This window comes from Anser brachyrhynchus (assembly GCF_964034855.1).
Source record: "Anser brachyrhynchus genome assembly, chromosome: 1".
Taxonomy (NCBI): Eukaryota; Metazoa; Chordata; class Aves; order Anseriformes; family Anatidae; genus Anser; species Anser brachyrhynchus.
This window is the reverse complement of record NC_137694.1, coordinates 73062733-73082957: the sequence shown is the minus strand read 5'-3', so window position 1 is coordinate 73082957 and position 20225 is coordinate 73062733. Positions and strand designations below refer to the sequence as shown.

Genomic DNA, 20225 nt, shown 5'->3' with positions numbered 1-20225 from the left:
CGTTGTTTTGTTTTCAGGTGGAATAGTCAACTCTGGGTGGATTGTTTTCCTTCTGGTAGTTCTCTAAATCTATGCTAAGACAAACTAATGTTACTTAGACTGTAAGCTCCTTTGGGGAAAGATTTGATTTTTGGGAGATCTGCCTGAGCCCACAGAATTGGGCACAGCACAGGCCTATTCTGTAAAATAGCTGCTAGATTAAAAAAAAAAAAAAAAAAGATGGAAAGATCTTAAATGATCATGTTGGACTCCTTTTGGTCAATTCAGTAGTTCAGAACTAAATTGCAAAGACCTCTGATCAGTTTTGGACTTAGTTATTGAAAACAAGTAACACTGTGTGACTTAGCTGCGGGAGGCTACAAATAATTTTTTAAAAAATTCAAGTGCAAAACACTGTCTGTAGTAAAGATGAGCTCAAGCCATAACAGCTGTAAATAATCTGATAACAATTACTAAATTTTAAAATTGATGTCCCTGAGAGTCTTCAAAACTTTTTTGGGAGTCCTAGCTCAAAGTATTGCATTGCATTATTACAAAGATGGCTTAGGTAATGGTGTTGAGAATGACTGAAAGCATGACTAAAATGAGGAAAAACAAAACCACTGCAGCTATTTAATGCAGAAAAAAACTTCAAGAGAGATCATATACGTAGGCAAAACTATTTTCACATGGATCTATGAGTAATAATCAATAATGCTGATTGTGAAAGCTTTTGATGAAACAGGAACAAAATCTAAACTCTCATTAGAGATGTTCCCTATTGTGATGCTTTGGACATCTGTGGTCTAGTCTGTGTTCTCAGCTACTTGAGCTATTTTGCAATATAACTCATCAGTTACTATAAACCTATATTCTTAATGGAGTAAAAGCTGGTTAACTGTCACCTTAAAACATCATGTCACTGAAAAAAAAAATAACCATGAAGGTTTATAAGGGGTAAATAAAAATTTGTTGCTTACTAGATCTGTGTTTTGTAAAAGAGAGGCAAAATGGTAAGTAAAAGACAATGATGATGAATAAAACTGGAATGACGGCCAAATTGTGCCCCTCCCCAGCAATGTAGGAATCAGATACAAAAATTACATATTTACAGGTCATTTTCAGAGTTCATATAGAACTATCTTGTTGGATTTTAGTGTACTCTACTGCTTGCTTCAAAGAAGTTGTGTGGAACAATATTGTTACACAGATATATACTGATCTGTCCTTGTGTGGTGCTTCCAACCTACCCTGGATGTGCTGGAACTGAAGCATGGTAGGGGTGCATGCACAGCATGTTCAGTGCCAGGCTGGCTGGCCCTACTGCTTTTACGCTGGTGATCACTGGCATGGTTGCAGTGACAGTGTGCAAGGAAGTGAAATGGGCACTCCCCATGCAATGCTGTGGGAAAGAAAGACAAGATGCTTGAATGGGTGAAAATGAATAGTGAGAATATGGAGGAAGCAGTTTGGGAGAGAGTAGAAGTGTTTCCATTTCTGGAGTACATACTTTAGAAAGAATGTCCAGAACTTTGCAGAGGTATGGAAAAGAGGTGGAAAAAATGACTTGCAGACTGCAGAAAATGCCCTCCAGTAAGAGTTGTTTTAAACTTAAGTTTAAACTTGCACTTAAGGTTTTACTTAAATTGTCTAATTATAAAAAAAAAATGGACTGAGAATACTTGATTAAACATCTTCACAGGGGAAAATGCTGGTTATAAAAGGACACTTCAGTAACAGAACAGGATGGCATACCAAGTGCTGGAACCTGAAGCCAGATAAATTAAATTAGAAGCATCACATTTGTATTTTTAACAGTGAAGATGATAAAACAAAGATTTCCAGATAAACTGGTGGATTCACTGTCTCAGTGAATCTCCATGTCTCAACTTTTTGTAAAAGAAATTCATATTTTGCAGGAAGACATGCTTCAAACAGATACAAGTTCCTCAACTGTTTAGCTGGCTTAGCCTGTGATAACTAGGTGAGATATAATCACCTTCAGGCTACTGCTGGTCTGTCTAGTTGACTTCATAGTTATGTCAGGAATTAGACTTCATGAATCCATAGAGGGAAGAAGAGTTTATATATGTAGCAATGTAAAAAAAATGAACTGTGTTGCAGAAAAGAAATAAACTTTTTAGCGACTTGAATATGGCTTTTACCAACCTCTTAAATTAATGATGATTAGGGGAAAAAATGTGCATGTGCAAGTTACACAAAGACTGTGTGCTGTAGCCAATCTTCCCCAGAGTTAGCACTTCCAGGCACCACATATCCAGATGTATTCAGGATGATCCTGATGCTTCACTCAGACTCAAGTTTCAGTTAAAACAAACGTTTTAGTTCACTCATGAACAAACAAGTATTAAAATGAATAGGAGCTGTTAAAAGGAAGAACTTGCATGATTGTCATTACTCTTGCCTGGCATCTTCCGCTTACTTAAATTCTACTTGTTGGTTGAACCAACTTATTTCTAATATAGAGCTGTCAACTACTTTTTTGTGCATTAATAAGAAACACATAGTCATTATCAGGAGAAGGCCTGGCAATGGCACCTACTAACATATGAACAAGTTTGACAGTGGATATTATAAAAGGCCCTCCCCTAAGGTAACCCAAGAAATGCAGGTTTATTTCTAAAAGCAGAACACTTCCTTTAAACATAAATTGTGCACTGACTAGGTTTGGTATGGTAGAGTAAAATTCCCACCAGTTCTTTGCTGCTGAGGTGCAAAGTATTGCTCACAAGGCCTCCAATAACTGTGCAGGACAGCAAGGCCTTGCAGAAACTTGAAGATGTGAACTGGGGGAAGTGAACAACCTTTTTTTTTGTTGTTGTTTTTGTGTGTGCGTGTGTGTGTGTGTGTGTTGCACTTTCTTTTAGAGGTATTATTTTCAGATTCTTTCATCTACCTTTGGAAAATTAAATTTGGTTCCAGTCTAGAGAGGCTTTCCATGGTATTTGGCTACAATTAATCTTTTTGTCCGCTGGAAAGTTGAATTTTTATCCTGATGTAAATATGTTAACCTTTTGTATGTGTATTTAAAACATACTGAAGTATCTGCTTGGATCTTTTAGAAGCAGGCATCTCTCAAAGTGAATGGGACGACAGCAAGGAAAAGACTCGGGAAAACTTTTTATGGCGCACAGCAAGCATTTAACCTGCAGGCTCCGTAAGAATCAGAAGAAGGCCCCGAGGACCACCGTGGGCCCTTGAAAGGAGGCTGACCCTTGAAAGAAGGGCCCTTGAAAGAAGGATACGCCCATAGTTAGCTCGTCAAGGATGTTTTTGAGGTAATATTTTGCACCCAACGCGCTCCCAGAAAACGGCCCCGGGCGCTCAGGCCAGACACCCCCAGCAGCGGGGCGGCCATTTTGCCCCCAGGCCAGCCGGGCGCGAAGCCCACATCCCCTCCGCGGCGCTTCGCGGCAGCAAACGCTTAGAAAAAACGAATATCGGGATAAAACGCTGGCTCCCCATTCAGCGAGGCAATACCCGGGCCGCCCCGCGGGCCTGGGCCGCCGCCATTTCCGTGCGGCGGGGGGCGGAGCTGGGCCGCGCCGAGCCTGGCGATGGCGGCAGCGGGCTCGGGATCGCGATCGCTGCCCGCTGCGGCGGCGCGGCTAGGCCGCTCCATGGCGGCCGCCCCAGCGGCTCGCCTGGAGAGCGTGCGGGCAGTGACGGGTCTGCTCCGGGAGGCGCAGCCCAGGTAGCGGGCAGGAGGGGCCGGTGGCCGCCACGTGGGCCGGGGGAGGGAGCTCCGGGGATCGGGGGGGGCCGGGGAGGACCCTGCCGCCTGCTCCGAGCTCTGGGGGTTCGTCTCTTGGAAAGCGGGGTCAGCTTTGGCGTGATCTGTCGCTGCTCCTCTGGGGTCCCATGGTCGCAGGACACACGATAGCAGTTGTCCTTCAAGGCTCCTGTGAGAGTGGCAGCTGCTAGGGCCAAGATGCAGCTGCTAGTGGCAAAATGCATCCTGGAGGGATGAGTAGGTGTAATTAGAGAGTGGTAAGGTGCTCCTGTAGTAGTTTCATCCTGCTCAGCTGCAGCCCAGGCATGACCTTTGGGGTGAGGATGGTCTCTGTAGGCTCCTTGCTGTGCAGCAGGGCAGGCTTGATTGGGAGGAAAGGTGGATGTGCCTTGTAACTTTGAGTGAAAACATACTGTTACTGGAGAAAGCAAGAAGCTGATGTGGAGCATTGCTGTTCCTTTGAGGTCAGGGTTGGATGTTTGCAGTGCTATGCAACACTGTTAGCTTTAGCAGAGTTCTTTGGACGTGTAGAGGTTCAGGTGTGACTGTGCTTCTAATAGTGGTTTCAGCTCTTTCTGGAAGGTAGGAGGCTGCACAGGTTGGTGTGGAGCTCATGCTCAGTCCTTGTAACAGTAGTTGAAGGCTGTAACATGTAGAAGGTTTGATCTCTTCTTTCCTAACTTAGTATAAAATTGTATTGTTATTAATTCCCGGTACAATTTCTGTTGATTAAATAAATACACATTTAGAAGTTGCATGTGTGTGTGCAGAGGTTATACTTAGAACCACTCTCTTGTGGTCTCTTCCCAAAGGGGAAGTCCCTTTGGTTTTCTTGTCTATTTCTCTGGGGAGACAGAAGGACCTGTGCAAATTTTGGGCTTATGCACTGATGCTTTCCCTGCCTGTTTCTTGCCTTCTTCCTTGAAACTTCTGCAGCCACCTTTGACAGAAGAGTAGATAGCCCCCAAATAGCCAAGTTCTTTGGGTACAGGTGGTCAGGTTGAAGAGAGACACTGTAATTGCTCTTCCAAGAGGCAATTGCATCCCACAGGATGTGACTGAATAGACATGAGAACAACTTGGGAAATACAGTGGGAAATGTTGTTGGCGCTATTGAACTAGAAAGAACAATCCAGTGGCCGCTTGGTACTTGGGATGTTCAGTGGTAATCCTTTTGTTACTATGGAATTGATAAATCTTCAGCGCTTGTGGTAACAAAATAATAATAATAATAATAAAAAGTGAATGCCAGTGGTTTGTAATTCAGAAGCAAATACAGGAAGGAAAATAATGTCCCAGCTATGAGACTGCTGTGTGGAATTCAGCTGAACTCAAGTCTCCTGTGTGCTTCACTTGGGACTTCAAGCGCCTTTAAGCAGATGACTCGATTTCTTTGTTTCTCTAGAGTCATAAAATATCCGAGTTGGAAGGAACCCACAAGGATCATCGAGTCCAACTCCTAGGTCCCTAAAGGACCACCACAAAAAACCGCCACTGTCTCTCCTTGCTGATATGTGATAATCCACATCTATGTTCACAGTGAGGACAGGTGATTCCTTGTGTACATCTCATTTGCTCTGTTAAGACAGGCAAAAATTTCATCTTTGTGTTTAATTGGAACACCTAAACTGTTGCTCTGTATTAATTGAAATTTTTCTGTTTCAGTCTAATATTAAGAGAAAATTTGTCACAACATCTTGAAACCTTTGTGATCCAATATCTGATCCAAACTGTCATTTTTCTAGGTAACTTTCTAACAAGAGTAGAAACTTTTCCAGGATCAGAATGACTTTAGGTTGTGCTTTCAACAGAAGAAAGTGTTGCTAGAACACGCACTGAAGTACTTGCAGCTTTTTTTTGTGTTTTACCCTTTGGTTTGTTTGGTTTTGTTTCTGTTTTATCTGTTTAAAATAATTGAATGTTGTATACTAGTATGCATCTTGCCATGACTACTGATTTCTTTATTTTGATGTTGTGTCAGGAAATGACCCTTTTCAAGTGATAATCCAACAGGTGGTACAGACAAATATAAAGGAAACTGCAATCAGACTAAGAATTTTCCTATGTTAAAATAATCTCAGTGTTGTATCTAAGTTCTGTATGACATCGTCACTCAACAGAGAAAACATGGCTTTTGAGTGTTTGGGACAGGACCCAGTTGGTTCTGCTTTACCAAACTGTAGCTCTTCTAATGTGTAGAAGAAAGTGTCTGTGCATTTATCATGTGTACTTTGGTACACCAGCCACTTAATCTTCTTGTGGCGTGCATATTTGTGATGAAGTGTCAGGAGCCACAGCACTTTTTGTAAGTGGAAGGTTCGAGTCCTGTGATGTCTTTATATCTTAAAAGCCAAACCAAATTCCAAACCTCCTTTCTGGTTATGTAAGTTCTGTTTACGACTGAGGGCCAGGTCTGCTTTTGGTCTTTCTTGTGCCATTCTATTTCCCCTCAATATTACTCCTTTGAAAAATATAACTTTTTTTTCCCCTATAGATAATCCTCACTGATACTGTGTTGTGGTTTTGTTGTGGTACTGTTGATTCTCTTTGTGTCTTTTTTTAAGTAGCTGGAGATAGTGTAAGGGTATTGGTCTTGATCCACTGTGAGGTGTTAGTGTAAAATAAGTATTTCTTGTAGATCGGATGTTTTAGTAATTTAATATTTACTTATGTGATTTGGTTTATGGAAGTGTAATCACTTTTGATAAAGGATAGATACACTTTCTAGTTGTGTGAAGGTGAGGATATCTGGGGGAGAAGCAGAACCCAGGTAATACTGTATCATCTTGTTTGATCAAGAAATTTTAAAGTTCTTTAGGAATGGTGTTGTGTTCTGTGTGAACATACTTTGTTTAATATTACTTTCCTTTTTATCTTACTTTCTTCTGTCCTTAGCTTAGGAGTTACTTCTCAACCTTATGTCTTAGAACCTGTCTTCCCGTTTTGATCTTGAGCACTATGCAGGTCTGCTTAAGCTTCGAGGAAGCTGCAACTGGATTTCCTTCCCCCCTTTCCCCAGTCAAAAGTATTGGATGAGTAAATTCATGGTACTGATACAGGTGTGGCTTCTTTTCACCAGCAGGCTATATCAAAAATGCCTTATCAATGGTTTTGATGGGTTGTCCTCATCTCCTTTATGAACATAAAATGAGGGGAAAGAGTATGTGGATAGCTGCACTTGGGAAATGTACACGCCTGTGTGACAGACCTGCAGACGTGCGTGTTAGTCATGGGAATCTGGTGAATTGAACTGTTAGGTGCTTCAGCATCTCTCTCATCCATTCACATTGTTGTCATTGTTGTTATGGTTTTGTACTGTTATCTTAAGTCTTGATATTTTAAGTAGTGGTGTAGTATTTTTTGTGTTGAGGTAGTTGTCTGCTGAAGTAGAGAGTGGGCTTTCCCTCTAGACTTTGATTTACACTCTTCAGAATGATGGCTAGTGCAGACACCTGCTTTTGTCAAGACTTCTTGCTGTGGAGAAATTTATGGCAGACTATTATAATGAAGCTTCTGGTACATTTTTTTCTTTTGAAACATCTAGTGCTAGTAGCTGCATTTGCTAGTTAAAACAATTCCTGATACTTAGAACAATATGCAGTGTCATGTGTAATCAAGCAAGCTATATACAGAGACTTTTTGTTTGTTTCTGTGGTTCCGAAGTGGTGTTGGAAAGCTGTGAGAAATACTAAGGCAACAGCATTAATTCTAAGCCTTAGTATTAATCATATTAGTATTAGTAGTATTAATACAAAGTCTTTTCCTAAAAAGGCTAGTGGGATGATTGTGAACACATTCTTTGTGCTTTCCACTTGAAGGATCTTGTTATGCTAAGGATAGTTACATATTGTTGCAGAAATACCTTAGTGTTAAGAACAAGAAATATAACTGACATAATATGATCCTTTTTGGTGGCAGAGCAGTTCTTGTGCTTACTACAAATTTGTTTATTTCAGAGAAACGGCAGAAGAAAGTATATTTCAGGATCTTCTCAAAATCCTGACCAAAGCCTTGAATGAAATTGAACAGGCCTACAAGGACTCCTGTGAACTGCTGGATTTAGACACCTGTCTGTTGCTTGTAGCAGAATGCTTCAGATGTCTGAGGAATGCCTGTGTTGAGTGTGCCAAGAATCAAGATGTCATGAGGTACAGTTTTGATCCATTTTAACCCGTACAAAATTATAACCTTCTGATGTTTGTGTAGTTTTATGTAGAGATTCTTATTTTATACTGCTGTGTTAGTTGATTTATTAACTGGTATTTCCTGTTTGATTCAATCACTTGAAATGAAATATGCAAGTAACAAAAATAGCTGACCTATTTGTAGGTCAGAGTCTGGGGCACTGATGAATGATAGAAGGAAGCATTTGTGTTCTTAGTATGGGTTGATTATGCAAATGATATAAACCTTTCATAAGTTTCACTGTAGAACTGTACATTTTTCTCATTCTTGTCATTATTTTTTGGGGGGTAATGTAATGAATAAGTAAGCAGTCTTAATTGTCAGTTACAGGATTAGTATTTTTTCTAAGTACATATAGATCAGTCTAGTACCCATGGCGAAGTACACTATGTAGAACTCTACATTTCAACCCTCACAAGTGTACAGTTAATGTCAATGCTAATAAGTCAGACAGCTTAAATTATTCAGGCTCTCATTTTTATTTTTATTTTTATTTTTTTTTGCCTGGGCCTGCTATAACATTGAAGGGATGCTTGGGATACAGCTAGCTGTCATAACTGAAAACCTGGTAGTCTACCTGCTATTCAAAAGAAACTCTAAAACCAACCAACCAATCAAAACCAAAACACAGACCTGTTTCAAATTTGCTAGTTCATGAAGAACTGGAATACAGTCATAAAATGTAATTTCTTGGGACTTCTCAAATTTTATTGAGCTAAATAAAATTTAACTGGGACATGGGACAAAGTTCCAGCTTCTGTGCTGGGGCAGAATCTTTGTTAATGCCATAGAAGTTGCAGGGCTGTTTGTAGAAAGCATTAGTTTTAGAATAAGTTAAATCTGAGTTCAGGCTCGTACATGTTTGCTTCTGGCAGTCCTAGCACTTGTAATCATGTTGTGGATCAAGAAACTGATCTGACAGAAAATATATTTGTTATTTTTTGGTGGGTGGTTGTTCAGCCAGCCTGGATTCCTTATTTGTAAAGTATTGTAGTTCCTTAATCACTCACCTTAACAAAAGAGAGAGAACAGAATTACATGTCTGGGAGGTAGTAGAATTGTCCTTTTCAGTAGCATGACAAGTACAACCCATTAATGGGTCTAATTTTAACTTTCTAATGGAATTCAGATATTAAACCTGCTTCCAAACAGAAATGTGTTCTGCACTGGTAATACCCGTAGTGCTTACTTACCCTCTCTAAGCAGTTAGCATAGCCTTGCACATTTAGGAAGCTGGATGCTAATAACAGCAGTTCCCTTTAATTTGCAGGAGGCCTGTGTGTATAGAAAGTTCTGATGATGTTTGTAGCAGTGATTGGCTTTGTAGGTCACTCTTTGGGTACTGTTTTGGTTTTGTAGTAAGGTAATGGTGTATGCACCACAGTGGCTGCTCTGAGCTAACAACATATTGGCCATATGTTTGTGCTGATTTTAAACAGTTGCAAATGCACAGCTTGTTTAAGGATTAAATATCTTGAACGATTAAAAGTTGTGAATGGAAGAAAAATTATGTGCCTTTGATTTTGAAGTGTGCAACATTCAGATATTCAAAAAAAGAAAAACTACAAATTTTTTTGACCAAAATCAAAACTGATTCTTTATTGGAAAGAATGTGATGATTGTAGACACATGGGTTGTTTAATAACTTTGAAACTACTGGGGAATATGAAGCTTTGTTCCTTCCAGTTTCTCTGTTTTGCATGCTATGAAGAAATTTGGGGTCTGAAGGAATGGGAAATGTTTTGATTTTAATGGATTGTACATATACTGGTGTGCATGTATGTGTTTGATATCTGTAAATGCATCCTTGGTTTCCTTTCTGTCGTAGAGCATAATGGGAAAGATAATTTGTTTGTCTAACAAACATCTGCAGAAGACAAATAATTATTCTGCATTCATCTGTGATGATGTGATATTTTTGCAGTAACTTTTGCATGCCTGGGTGTGGAGGTTTGGCAGAAATAGTATTATGAAGTTTCAGTCACTCTATCTTGACTGATCTCTTCTCAAACAGCTTAACTACTAAAGTACACAAGTGAGTTAAAAGCTGAAACTCCATCCATTTATAATGTATTTTTTGACTTTTTTTTTTAACCCCTGTTGCATGTACATTCTGACATACACATTGTCTACCTCCAGGATTGCTGATTTTTGGCTGCAGAATTATTTTGTCATTGTTGATTCCAACTGGCCTCACTTCTGGCAGGCTGTAAATTAGTTTATATTTACTGTCACCCTGTGTTTCTTATTAGAGCAAGGATAAAGGATTACTTCATCTTCCTTGCTTCCTGCCCAGGGTTTTGTATGTTTCCCTGTGAATTGACCCCGTTTGTTTGATAGCAGTCACCAATCACTTCTTAAGGGTTTTTAAGTACCTGCAGTTTATTACTAAATAGCATATATCATGGCTTTCCTTGGATGCTAGAACTTCAAACAAACAAAACTGTTTAAATTACAGGAATAAACTGCTAGGTGTTAATATTGGATTTAGAAGAATAGCAAAATCTGAAGGGAAGAGTACTTAAGTCTGAATGTGTTGTGTCCAAAATTGTTAGTGTGCAGTCTGATGAAGTCAAATATACATCAATAGCCTCAAGTTTTCCCACTATTCAATAAAGAGTGTCTTCTGAAGGTTCAGTGGGGGATTAGTGCATCATTCCATAGAAGAAGAACGCCAGCATGAGAGGGTAGGTGATGGGCTTTTTGTGTGGCTTTTCCTAAAATTTACTCTTGCTTTTTACTGCAACACTAAATGAACTCAGGTTTCATTGAGGAAGCAATTATGTCTGGACTGATCATTGTTCATTGGCAGCTGTTGGTCCGGGAGCTGAATGTTGTAGTTATCCATAAGGATATGTGAAAGCTCAAAATAAATATATAAGCTTTTGATTGTGTTTGTTTCCTATTCTTTAAAAGTTATAAAAATTCAAGTATGGCATCTCTTCTTTAACTACTTGTATTGGATATAGAACTGTAATCACATAATATAGTTGCTATGGATTTCAAAGCAATTCATATTTTGTGCCTTCCCTCCATTGGTTATCATTAGAATGTACCTTACTTAGAGATAATACATAAACTGAGGCAACCAGGAATAGTGTATTACGTCTAAATTATTTTGAATGGTGATATTGTGAAAATGTGAAAACTTACTCTTTTCTAGATGTTCTTTCTCTAATGTATTCTTAGAAAGGCATGGAGAAGTCTTAAGAACTGAGAAAGGATACAAATCTTCTATCTTAAAGAAAACAAGATATTTAACACCAGACTGTAGAAGTCTGAAACAAAATGTAAACCAGTTCCTTTCACTTCTGATGGCAGTATTCTGGCCACTGATACAGTCAGACCCAGTAGGAAAAACTCTTTAATATTTCAGAATTTCTGAAGATGTTAAAAACTTGATAGTAACTAAAGTGAAGAGGATTTTTGCTTTTTTGGGTTATAATTCATATGAAATGTTCTTTATTTTTTCAAATTTTATAACAGGAACTTGGGTCTCATTACTACATCCGTCCGTTTGATCAAACTGCTTGATGGAATACAAATCAAAGAAGAACCGTTACTGACTGGTAAGGCTGTAGATTTTGTTAAATACATCTGCACTGTATTTTTTATGTGGAAAGTCATGTGGTGGTATGATGTCACCTTACTTTTTTTTTCATAAGCAAACTCAATTGTTTCTTGAACTGCAACATGCTAATTCTGTTTTTCCTTTCTTTCTTCCTTAATCTGGGTGGTGGAATAGAAAGGCAAAGGTGTGTGTGCATAGTTGGTATTTCAATATTGATTAAAAAGTGGGCCTTCTGTTATGCTACTTGAAAAAAAAATCTCAGCCCCAGATATTTTTTCCTTTTATTCTTTTCTTTTTCTTCCCCAGACTAATTCCATTGCATTTTCCCTCAGCTGTTCCCTGTAGATTGTTAAAGATTTGTGGAAACTTCGTTACCCAGGATATTTGAACTAGGAAAAGGCAAAGTTCCTATAGAACCTCCATTCAAAATATATTCTGTTTTGCGGTTTCTTTATTTGATTTGTGCACATACTGAAATAAGGAAATGTTCCTTTTTTTATTTTGATGGCACTTGAAATAGTTGATATGATTCCAGGAAACAAATCTTGGCTGTGAGGTTTGTTGTTATTATTTTTGTTTGTTTTCATTTATGTACTGTTTGCTGGGTGGCCAGGGTAATAGCTGCCAAGAATTAAATACCGATTTGAGTACTATTTACATGTCCTTAGTGGATGAGTTTTTTTGGCTTTGTTTTTTTCATTCATATAGTGAATAAAAAATGTCTTAGTACCCTTTTTGCCTAATGCCGGTTATTACTAGTGATTTCTACAAAACTCATTTCACCAAAAATTAAGGCATTTTCAGTATTTCTTTTCATGTTCTGCGTTTCTCTGTGTGGGTATGTTAAGCTTGATATAGGGCATTGGATCACACTTTACTGTCTTGGACCCCCTTTGCCATCTGTGTTTGCAGAGAGTAGGAAACATTTGGTTTCTCTTGCTGCTTTTATTTCTCTTCACTGCTGTTACATGGGAGAGGTTTTTACTGGGTTCCTGTTGCTGCTTTTCTATAATTTTGTGAAAGCGAAACTACAGAATGAAATTAGAGTAACCTGCTGTTGAACAACTTTATGAATCTGGGGAAGTTCAGGATATTGTTTTTCCTTTTGCTACTATATTTGGCTCAAAATGAAGCCTTTCAGGCATGTAATGGCATTGTGCTTAAGCCATGTTCACTCCTTCATCCATTGCTGCAATCCTTCTTCCAGGGGCAGACTGGTAATGCAAGCACAGTCCTTCAGTGGAGGAGGACAAGGACTAAATCCTCTGGATGGCAGGAGTGTTTGCTCGATGAACGTGAAGAGGAGGAGTGACTCTCAAGCTGTGTCACAGAGTCAGTCTTGCCCAGGAAAAGGCATGAAGGCCAAGAGTGTCCTGACGAACGATTGTGAACCCCTTTGTAGACCAGTAGGAGAAAAGGAAAAGTGATAGGAACTAGGTAGCTGGTATTGCCCAGCGTGAAATTGTCTGTAGTATGGTCATTGACAGCAGTAAGATTGAAAGGCTGTCCTGGAGAATTGGACTTCCCACCTTCAGCTTATTCACAGCATCAGGAGTTGTAGTGTGGAATCAGTGGTTCCTCACAGCATCTGGAGGAGAGTGGGATGTACCTTTTGTTGGGTACTGACATGGCATGAGGTTTTCCCCTCAGTTTTGTGGCAGCTGATGCCTCCATGATGAGCTATTGTATGGACATGTGCTGTTCCCTTTCTGTTGGGATCTGAGCAAGCAGCAGTGAATGGTATTCAGCAGAAAAGAAAAGAGGGGGAAAAACACAGCAACTTGAGTAACTGCTTCAGACTCCTTTTCCTAGCTAGAGGATGTTTTAAAACATTTTTAACACCACTGAGAACTAGGGGGTGGGAAATTGACCAGAAGGTTGTTAACAATAATTCCATAAAAAAGTGTTTTGTGGCTGTTACACTACATAGCCATTCAACGTAGGATTTATATGACAAAATGAGTTTGAATTACAACTAATTTTTGATATATTGACCCCAAATAGTTGGTTCATGTGATACCGTATGTAGTATTGATCTTGTTGGGAAATATCTGTAATGAGCTTTAGGCACTACCTTAATCTCCTTCCATTGGGTGTGCTTCAGAAGTTAACGGTTATATTCAACAGTGGATTATTAGCTATACATTCAAAAAATGTGGTAAATTCTGAAATTGGACTTCGAAAACATTGTTGAAACAAGAAACCCATGAAATTAGTGTTACTGTATTTATTAACTATATTTCTGCTTCATCGTTCTTCTCCTTGTATTTCATGTGGGGAAATAAGGTCACAAGGCAAAGAGTCCCATGTATATTTTGTTCTAGCAGATAATAAGGTGTTAAGCAGAACATTTCAAGTTGTTCATCTGGGTATGTGTCCTGTTTCTTTGTTTAAATTGGTGCTTGAATCTGATGATCAATCTTCATGTCTGTTTATATCCTTAAGGTCTTTTAAAAACCTTCAAGTTGCTTCCATAGCAACAGTCTACATAAAATAAAAGGATAAAGAAGTAATTCTGTGTTGCAGAGTGAACAACACTAAGTAAAGTTTCAGTTTGTTCTGTGTGAAAACTTCCCAAACCATGTCATTGTAGGCTAAATACATTTGAACTTCCAACTTTATTGTATTTATGAAGAAGAGAGATTGAAAAATCTTGATGCAGACTGAAAAAATCTTTTAACCTGATCTGTGATTTGTTTTCACTCTTTTATCCATTGGTAACCATTAAGTCTCTGAGTGGTATGGTAATTTTTGAAGGAAATTTCAATATATTTACAATTTATGATGGATAAAAAAAGAAATGAAATAAAGTATATATATGCCTTGGCTAGTACTGTAACCAGTGTGGTGGTTCTCAGGGAGGGGAAGAAATGCCTGTTAGGATGATATATTAGTGATCAAAGCAGCAAAAAATAGGAGATGCACCACAACGAGCTATGATTAAAAAATTTCTAAGATTTGTTCAATTAAATCTAGACTTCTTTACACCTTCTCTGCTAGGAAAAAAACCCTTATTTTTATAAAATAACTTATTTTTAATAGTTTATCTTAAGCCCACTTATGATATACATGGTTAATATTCATTATCTTTACTGAGACAACCCTGCCGCAAATTTTCAGCTGTATTGGGTTTATGTGGTGAGGGCTTGGTAGCAGGGGGGTGCAGGGGTGGCCTCTGAGCAGAGCCCAGCAGCTTCTCCATTTCAGATCAGAGCCAGTTCCACGCAGCTCCGAAGGGACCTGCTGCTGGCCAGAACCAAGCTAATGAGTGATGTTAGTTGTGCATCTGTGGGAGCAGATTGGATAAAGGGAAAAAACTACTGGGCTACAGCAGCTGGGAGAGAAGAGTGAGAAGCAGCCTTGCAGACCCCAAGGTCAGTGCAGAAGGAGGGCAGGAGGTGCTCCAGGGACTGGAGCAGAAGTTCCCCTGCGGCCTGTGGAGAGGCCCCTGGTGGAGCAGGCTGTCCCCCTGCAATTCATGGGTCCCACATGCAGCAGATCTACACGCTGCAGCCCATAGAGGAGCCCCCGGTGGAGCAGGTGGATGTGGCCTGGAGGAGGCTGTGGCCTATGAAGAGCCCCCACAGGAGCAGGCCCCGGGCCGGAGCTGCAGCCCGTGGAGACGAACCCATGCAGGAGCAGAGGATCTGGGGGGAGCTGCTGCCTGTGGGGACCCGTGCTGGAGCAGTTTGCTCCTGACGGATGGACCCTGTGGTATGGAGCCATGTTGGAGCAGTTCTTGAAGAGCTGCTACCTGTGGGATGCCACCGCAGGATCAGTTTGGGAAGGACGGAATCCCATGGGAGGGACCCCACGTGGAGCAGGGGAAGGGAGTGACCGTGAAGGAGTGGTGGATATGCAGTGTTAGGGACTGATCGCAGCCCCCATTCCCCTGTGCCACTCAGGGGATGGAGGTAGAAGAGGGTGGATGAGGAGGGAGAGGAGGAGTTAGTTTGCTTTTATTTTCTCGCTGCTCTAATCTGTTAGTGATAGGCAATAAATTCCATTAATCTCCCTACGTTGAGTCTGGTTTGCTTGTGACAGTAACTGATGAGTGATCTCCCTGTCCTTTTCTCAACTTTTGAGCCCTTTTCCATTGTATTTTCTCCCCATCTTCCTTTGAGGAGGTACAGTGAGAGATCAGTTGTGGTGGAGTTCAGCTGCCCAGAAGGGTAAAACCACGACACCGGTGCATCACATTCTTTTTCTTCAATAAAAACCTAGATAAATTCCTGTATGCTTGTAATGTACTTCTCCTGTCCAGATGTGGAAAAAGATGTACATGTTACGCCATTGAGGCAATGGGCCAGAAAAACTGAAGGTAAATTAGTATGTCTTTCCTGGAGTAACTCTCTAAGGCCTCAGATAGTCTAAAAATAACTAGTTAATTCCTCAATATGGCACATAAAGATAATCCAGTTCCACCTGTGAGCCAACCATCCCTGTAATAATTCTTCTTTCTTTTTAATACGTATACTAAAAGAGCATTTTTAGACCTTTCACTTACAGTGTTGCTTACAGATAGCTGATTGTTGCCATTCTTCCATTGTTCTTACTTCCTAATCTTGTTTACTTTTGTGAGAAACACTCCGTAGCCAATAACTTAGGCTCAGGCGAGGATCTCAGTGAAGTAGTGATTTATTTGTGATTGCAATGGCGGGCGTCCCACAAGCAGGAGCGCACCTACTGGTTCCAAAACACAGTTTATGTACTTTTTGATGACAGGACCCTCCCCTGTTTCCCCACTGAGTGGGTAATCCAGGTTCACAATCTATCTGATGCTTCACAGACAATGCCTGGCCTTCAGTTGCTGGCCTGTTAAATTTCAGATTTCTTTTGACTTTTTTACTGTTTGAAGTGGTAATGTTTCTTCACTTATCTGACTTGACTTAACACTGTGATTTTCACCTAATTGTCCTAAGGAGTCTGGTTGTCTGCATTTTACAAGGTCACCTGCTAAGTTTTCTTACCACTGCAAGCATATCTCAATACCCCATTCCTTACCTTTAAACAATGTAACTCTGCAAAAACAACATTTTTATTACCACAATTCCCCCCTTTTCTTTTTTTTTATAAGTTGTTGATTTTTGCAAAACTTTAAGGTGTAATTTGGTAGATTTCTTCTTCTTCTTCGCCTTCTTTGCTTTCTATCTCCTCTAATATCATCACCTTATCTGAGTAAGGTGGTAGCTTCATGGTCACTTGTTTCAATAGTGCAGTTTCAGTTAACCACTGTACTAGTCCTTTTACACAGGGGGTAATGCAACAACCAACGGCTGACAAAACTCCTGCTACTACGATCAAGGATGTAACTATGCCTAATTTTTCTGCCAATTCACTGGCAAGGGTGGTAAACCCTCGCAATGCTCTAGTTACTATGCCATCCGGGGCAGTATTGTTGGGTATAAAAGTGCAGCAATGGTTGCTTAGTGTTACACACACCCACCCACCCACCCACACCCACACCCCCCCACACACACACACCCTCCTTTCTCCACAAGCATCATATCTAATGCTCTTCTGTTTTCCCAAGCCATTTTGCTGGTGGCATTTAGTTGTTCAGCGATTCCTCTTATCGCATCCCTTGTATGACTTATGAATCTCTGCTGATTATAATAAATATAAGTAATCCAATCCACATTCTTATTGATTGTTACCCACCAGAACAGTGACTCAAACCCTGCAGCAATTTGATTCCTGGCTTTATGTTCATCAGGAACTCCTCTAGGCACCCCAATAGAATCTATGTACACTCTATCATCAAATGATACTCCTAAGCTTCTTTTACTTCTTCTGGGTATTTGTGATGTTTCTCTTTCAAATGCCAGGGTGAAGGGTATACCTAATTGAACAAGTGCACAAGTGCCTCCCCAGTTAGATGGTAGGGTGGACCGTAAGATCTTCCCTCCACAGTACCACCAGAGATCTGCCCTGGGGATCTCAAGTCTTGAGCAGTTTCCCATCAAGTCCTTGGTAGCATTCAAGGTCCTCGTGCACAAGGCAAATTCTCCCAGATGCCAGGTAGCACTCACACCCTGCCGTGAGAGGCAAGCTGTATGGTTTTCTATAGCTGTAGAGAATGCAGGGGGAACCCTGATACTGCTATCACGCAAGGAAGGGAACAACAAAGAGAGAGACTTACAGGCCTCATTTCCCCAGGCAGTCTTTTCTTGGTACAGTGCAATCATCCATCGCATCCCCTGGGAATCCTTGGTCCACTCCAATGGGCAGGGCACTATCTGGGCAATCGGTCATCCCGAGGCACAAGCATAGCAATCGCTATGGTTGAGACTCTGGACAGTATATTTGACCCATGCTATCCAGGCATTCACATCCCCATACCCTGTTTCAATCTCAAATGTTTGAACTGCCGCATTTCAAAGAGGGCCTCCTGTTTTCTCTCCTGTTTTCTCCTTGAGTTTCTCCCTTTCTCTGATGGAAATAGAGGATCGTTTCCATACAGCTATTCTCAATCTGGCTGTTGGGTCTCTACCAGTTATTTGTTCTCTGCTCAACTGTCATCAAGCATTTAAATCTCCACAAGCTAACACCTCACAAGCATCAAACATGACAGATTGTGGTACATAACCCTCTGTCACATTCACCCATATTTTTACGGGGTATCCTGTCTTACTATTATCTGGTCATGCCTTTTCCAAGTTGCCAATTAACCAAGGCTTTTTTTGAGGCCTACAATCACTAAAAACAAAATTAATAATTGATTTTTCCCTGTCATTATTTTTAAACCTTAGGTTTCCAAATAATTATCAATACAAAGACTAAGGTGTACACTACTACTATAACAAACTCCCCTTGGGAGCACTTCAATTCACTAGAGGTCTGTCCTTTCTCTCAATCACAAGTCATACTCATTAGTTACCTGTGAAAATAAAAGGTTAGTTTACAATTGTAAGCTTTTATCCTGCTCAGAGTCCACTATGAGATTTTTCTCTTCGATTTCAGCTTCCAACAAGTCTTCTGTAGGAACAGCTTCCCAGGTACTAGGGTCAACGGATGCCTTCACTCGAGTATAGCGAGTCCAACCTTTTTCCGCAGTTCCTATGGCTGTTTCAGTGGTTAGTAGTACTTGGAAGTGTCCTTCCCATTCAGGCCAGAGTTGATCCTTTCCAGGTCTGAATCAGGACCCAATTTCCCACGGGTCCTGAGAAATGACAAAGAAGAGGACAACCCCAGAATACAGTTCTTAAGAAAACTCTCGTTTCGAATTGTGGTATCTCATCCCTTCTGCCCAGATAGGGTAATCCGAACAGCATCTCATACGGTGAAATTCCTATATCATTTCTTGGTGCTGTTTGAACCTGTAGGAGTGCTAAAGGTAAGCATTTTACCCAAGGAAGTTGGGTTTCTAACACTAATTTGGTTAATTGCTTCTTTAATGTCTGGTTCATTCGCTTTGCCTTCCCAGAAGAGGAGGGGTGCCAGGGGGTGTGAAAAGCCCACTCAATCTCTAAGGCCTGCATTAACCCTTGCAGTACTTGTGAAGTGAAATGACTTCCTTGATCTGAATCAATGTTTTCAGCTATCCCATATCTAGGGACTATTTGCTCCAGTGATAACCTTAGCCACCGTGTTCGCAGTGGCAGATACTGAGGGGAAAGCTTACACCCATCCAGTCACGTGGTCAATTAGGACAAACAAGTACTTATGTTATACGCTGAGCTGGTGGAAGGGGATGGGGAGCAGAATGTGGCCCTCATAATCCACGAGGAAATGGTTGGCGACCTGCTACAGCGCTTGGATGTATGCAAGTCGATGGGGCCGGATGGGATCCACCCGAGGGTACTGAGAGAACTGGCGGAGGAGCTGGCCAAGCCACTTTCCATCATTTATCAGCAGTCCTGGCTATCAGGGGAGGTCCCAGTCGACTGGCAGCTAGCAAACGTGATGCCCATCTACAAGAAGGGCTGGAGTGTAGACCCCGGGGAACTATAGGCCTGTTAGTTTGACCTCAGTGCCAGGGAAGCTCATGGAGCAGATTATCTTGAGTGTCATCACGCGACACTTACAGGGCAACCAGGTGATCAGGCCCAGTCAGCATGGGTTTATGAAAGGCAGGTCCTGCTTGACGAACCTGATCTCCTTCTATGACAAAGTGACATGCTTAGTGGATGAGGGAAAGGCTGTGGATGTGGTCTATCTTGACTTCAGTAAGGCCTTTGATACTGTTTCCCACAACATTCTCCTCAAGAAACTGGCTGCTCGGGGCTTGGACTGGCATATGCTTCGTTGGGTTAAAAACTGGCTGGGTAGCTGGACCCAAAGAGTCGTGGTGAATGGAGCCAAATCCAGTTGGAGGCCGGTCACTAGTGGAGTCCCTCAGGGCTCAGTACTAGGGCCAGTCCTCTTTAATATCTTTATCAATGATCTGGATGAGGGGATTGAGTGCACCCTCAGTAAGTTTGCAGATGACACCAAGTTAGGTGCATGTGTTGATCTGCTCGAGGGTAGGAAGGCTCTGCAGGAGGATCTGGATAGGCTGGACCAATGGGCTGAGGCCAACTGTATGAAGTTCAACAAGGCCAAGTGCCAGGTCCTGCACCTGGGGCACAACAACTCCAAGCAGAGCTACAGGCTGGGAGATGAGTGGTTGGAAAGCTGCCTGGCAAAGAAGGACCTGGGAGTATTGGTTGATAGTCAGCTGAATATGAGCCAGCAGTGTGCTCAGGTGGCCAAGAAGGCCAACAGCATCCTGGCTTGTATAAGAAGCAGTGTGGC

The 20225-nt window shown here is 41.0% G+C and overlaps 2 protein-coding genes across 10 annotated transcripts in view; both read left to right on the top strand.

Annotated features, from left to right (window-relative positions):
• Nucleotides 1–3194, top strand: part of LOC308188033 (uncharacterized protein) — a 33109-nt gene extending 29915 nt beyond the window's left edge. Inside the window, exon 6 of the mRNA XM_080576630.1 lies at nt 3063–3194. Coding sequence (XP_080432756.1) covers nt 3063–3161 — 99 coding nt within the window. The 3' untranslated portion in view covers nt 3162–3194. The remainder of the gene's footprint in view (nt 1–3062) is intronic.
• Nucleotides 3115–20225, top strand: part of ATXN10 (ataxin 10) — a 124870-nt gene continuing 107759 nt past the window's right edge. Inside the window, exons 1-3 of one of the 9 annotated variants that reach the window (XM_080576598.1) lie at nt 3115–3278; nt 7690–7881; nt 11405–11487. In XM_080576598.1, the coding sequence (XP_080432724.1) occupies nt 3268–3278; nt 7690–7881; nt 11405–11487 (286 nt within the window). In that variant the 5' untranslated portion in view covers nt 3115–3267. The other 8 variants (XM_080576601.1, XM_080576595.1, XM_080576596.1 and 5 more) reach the window with 8 other exon arrangements.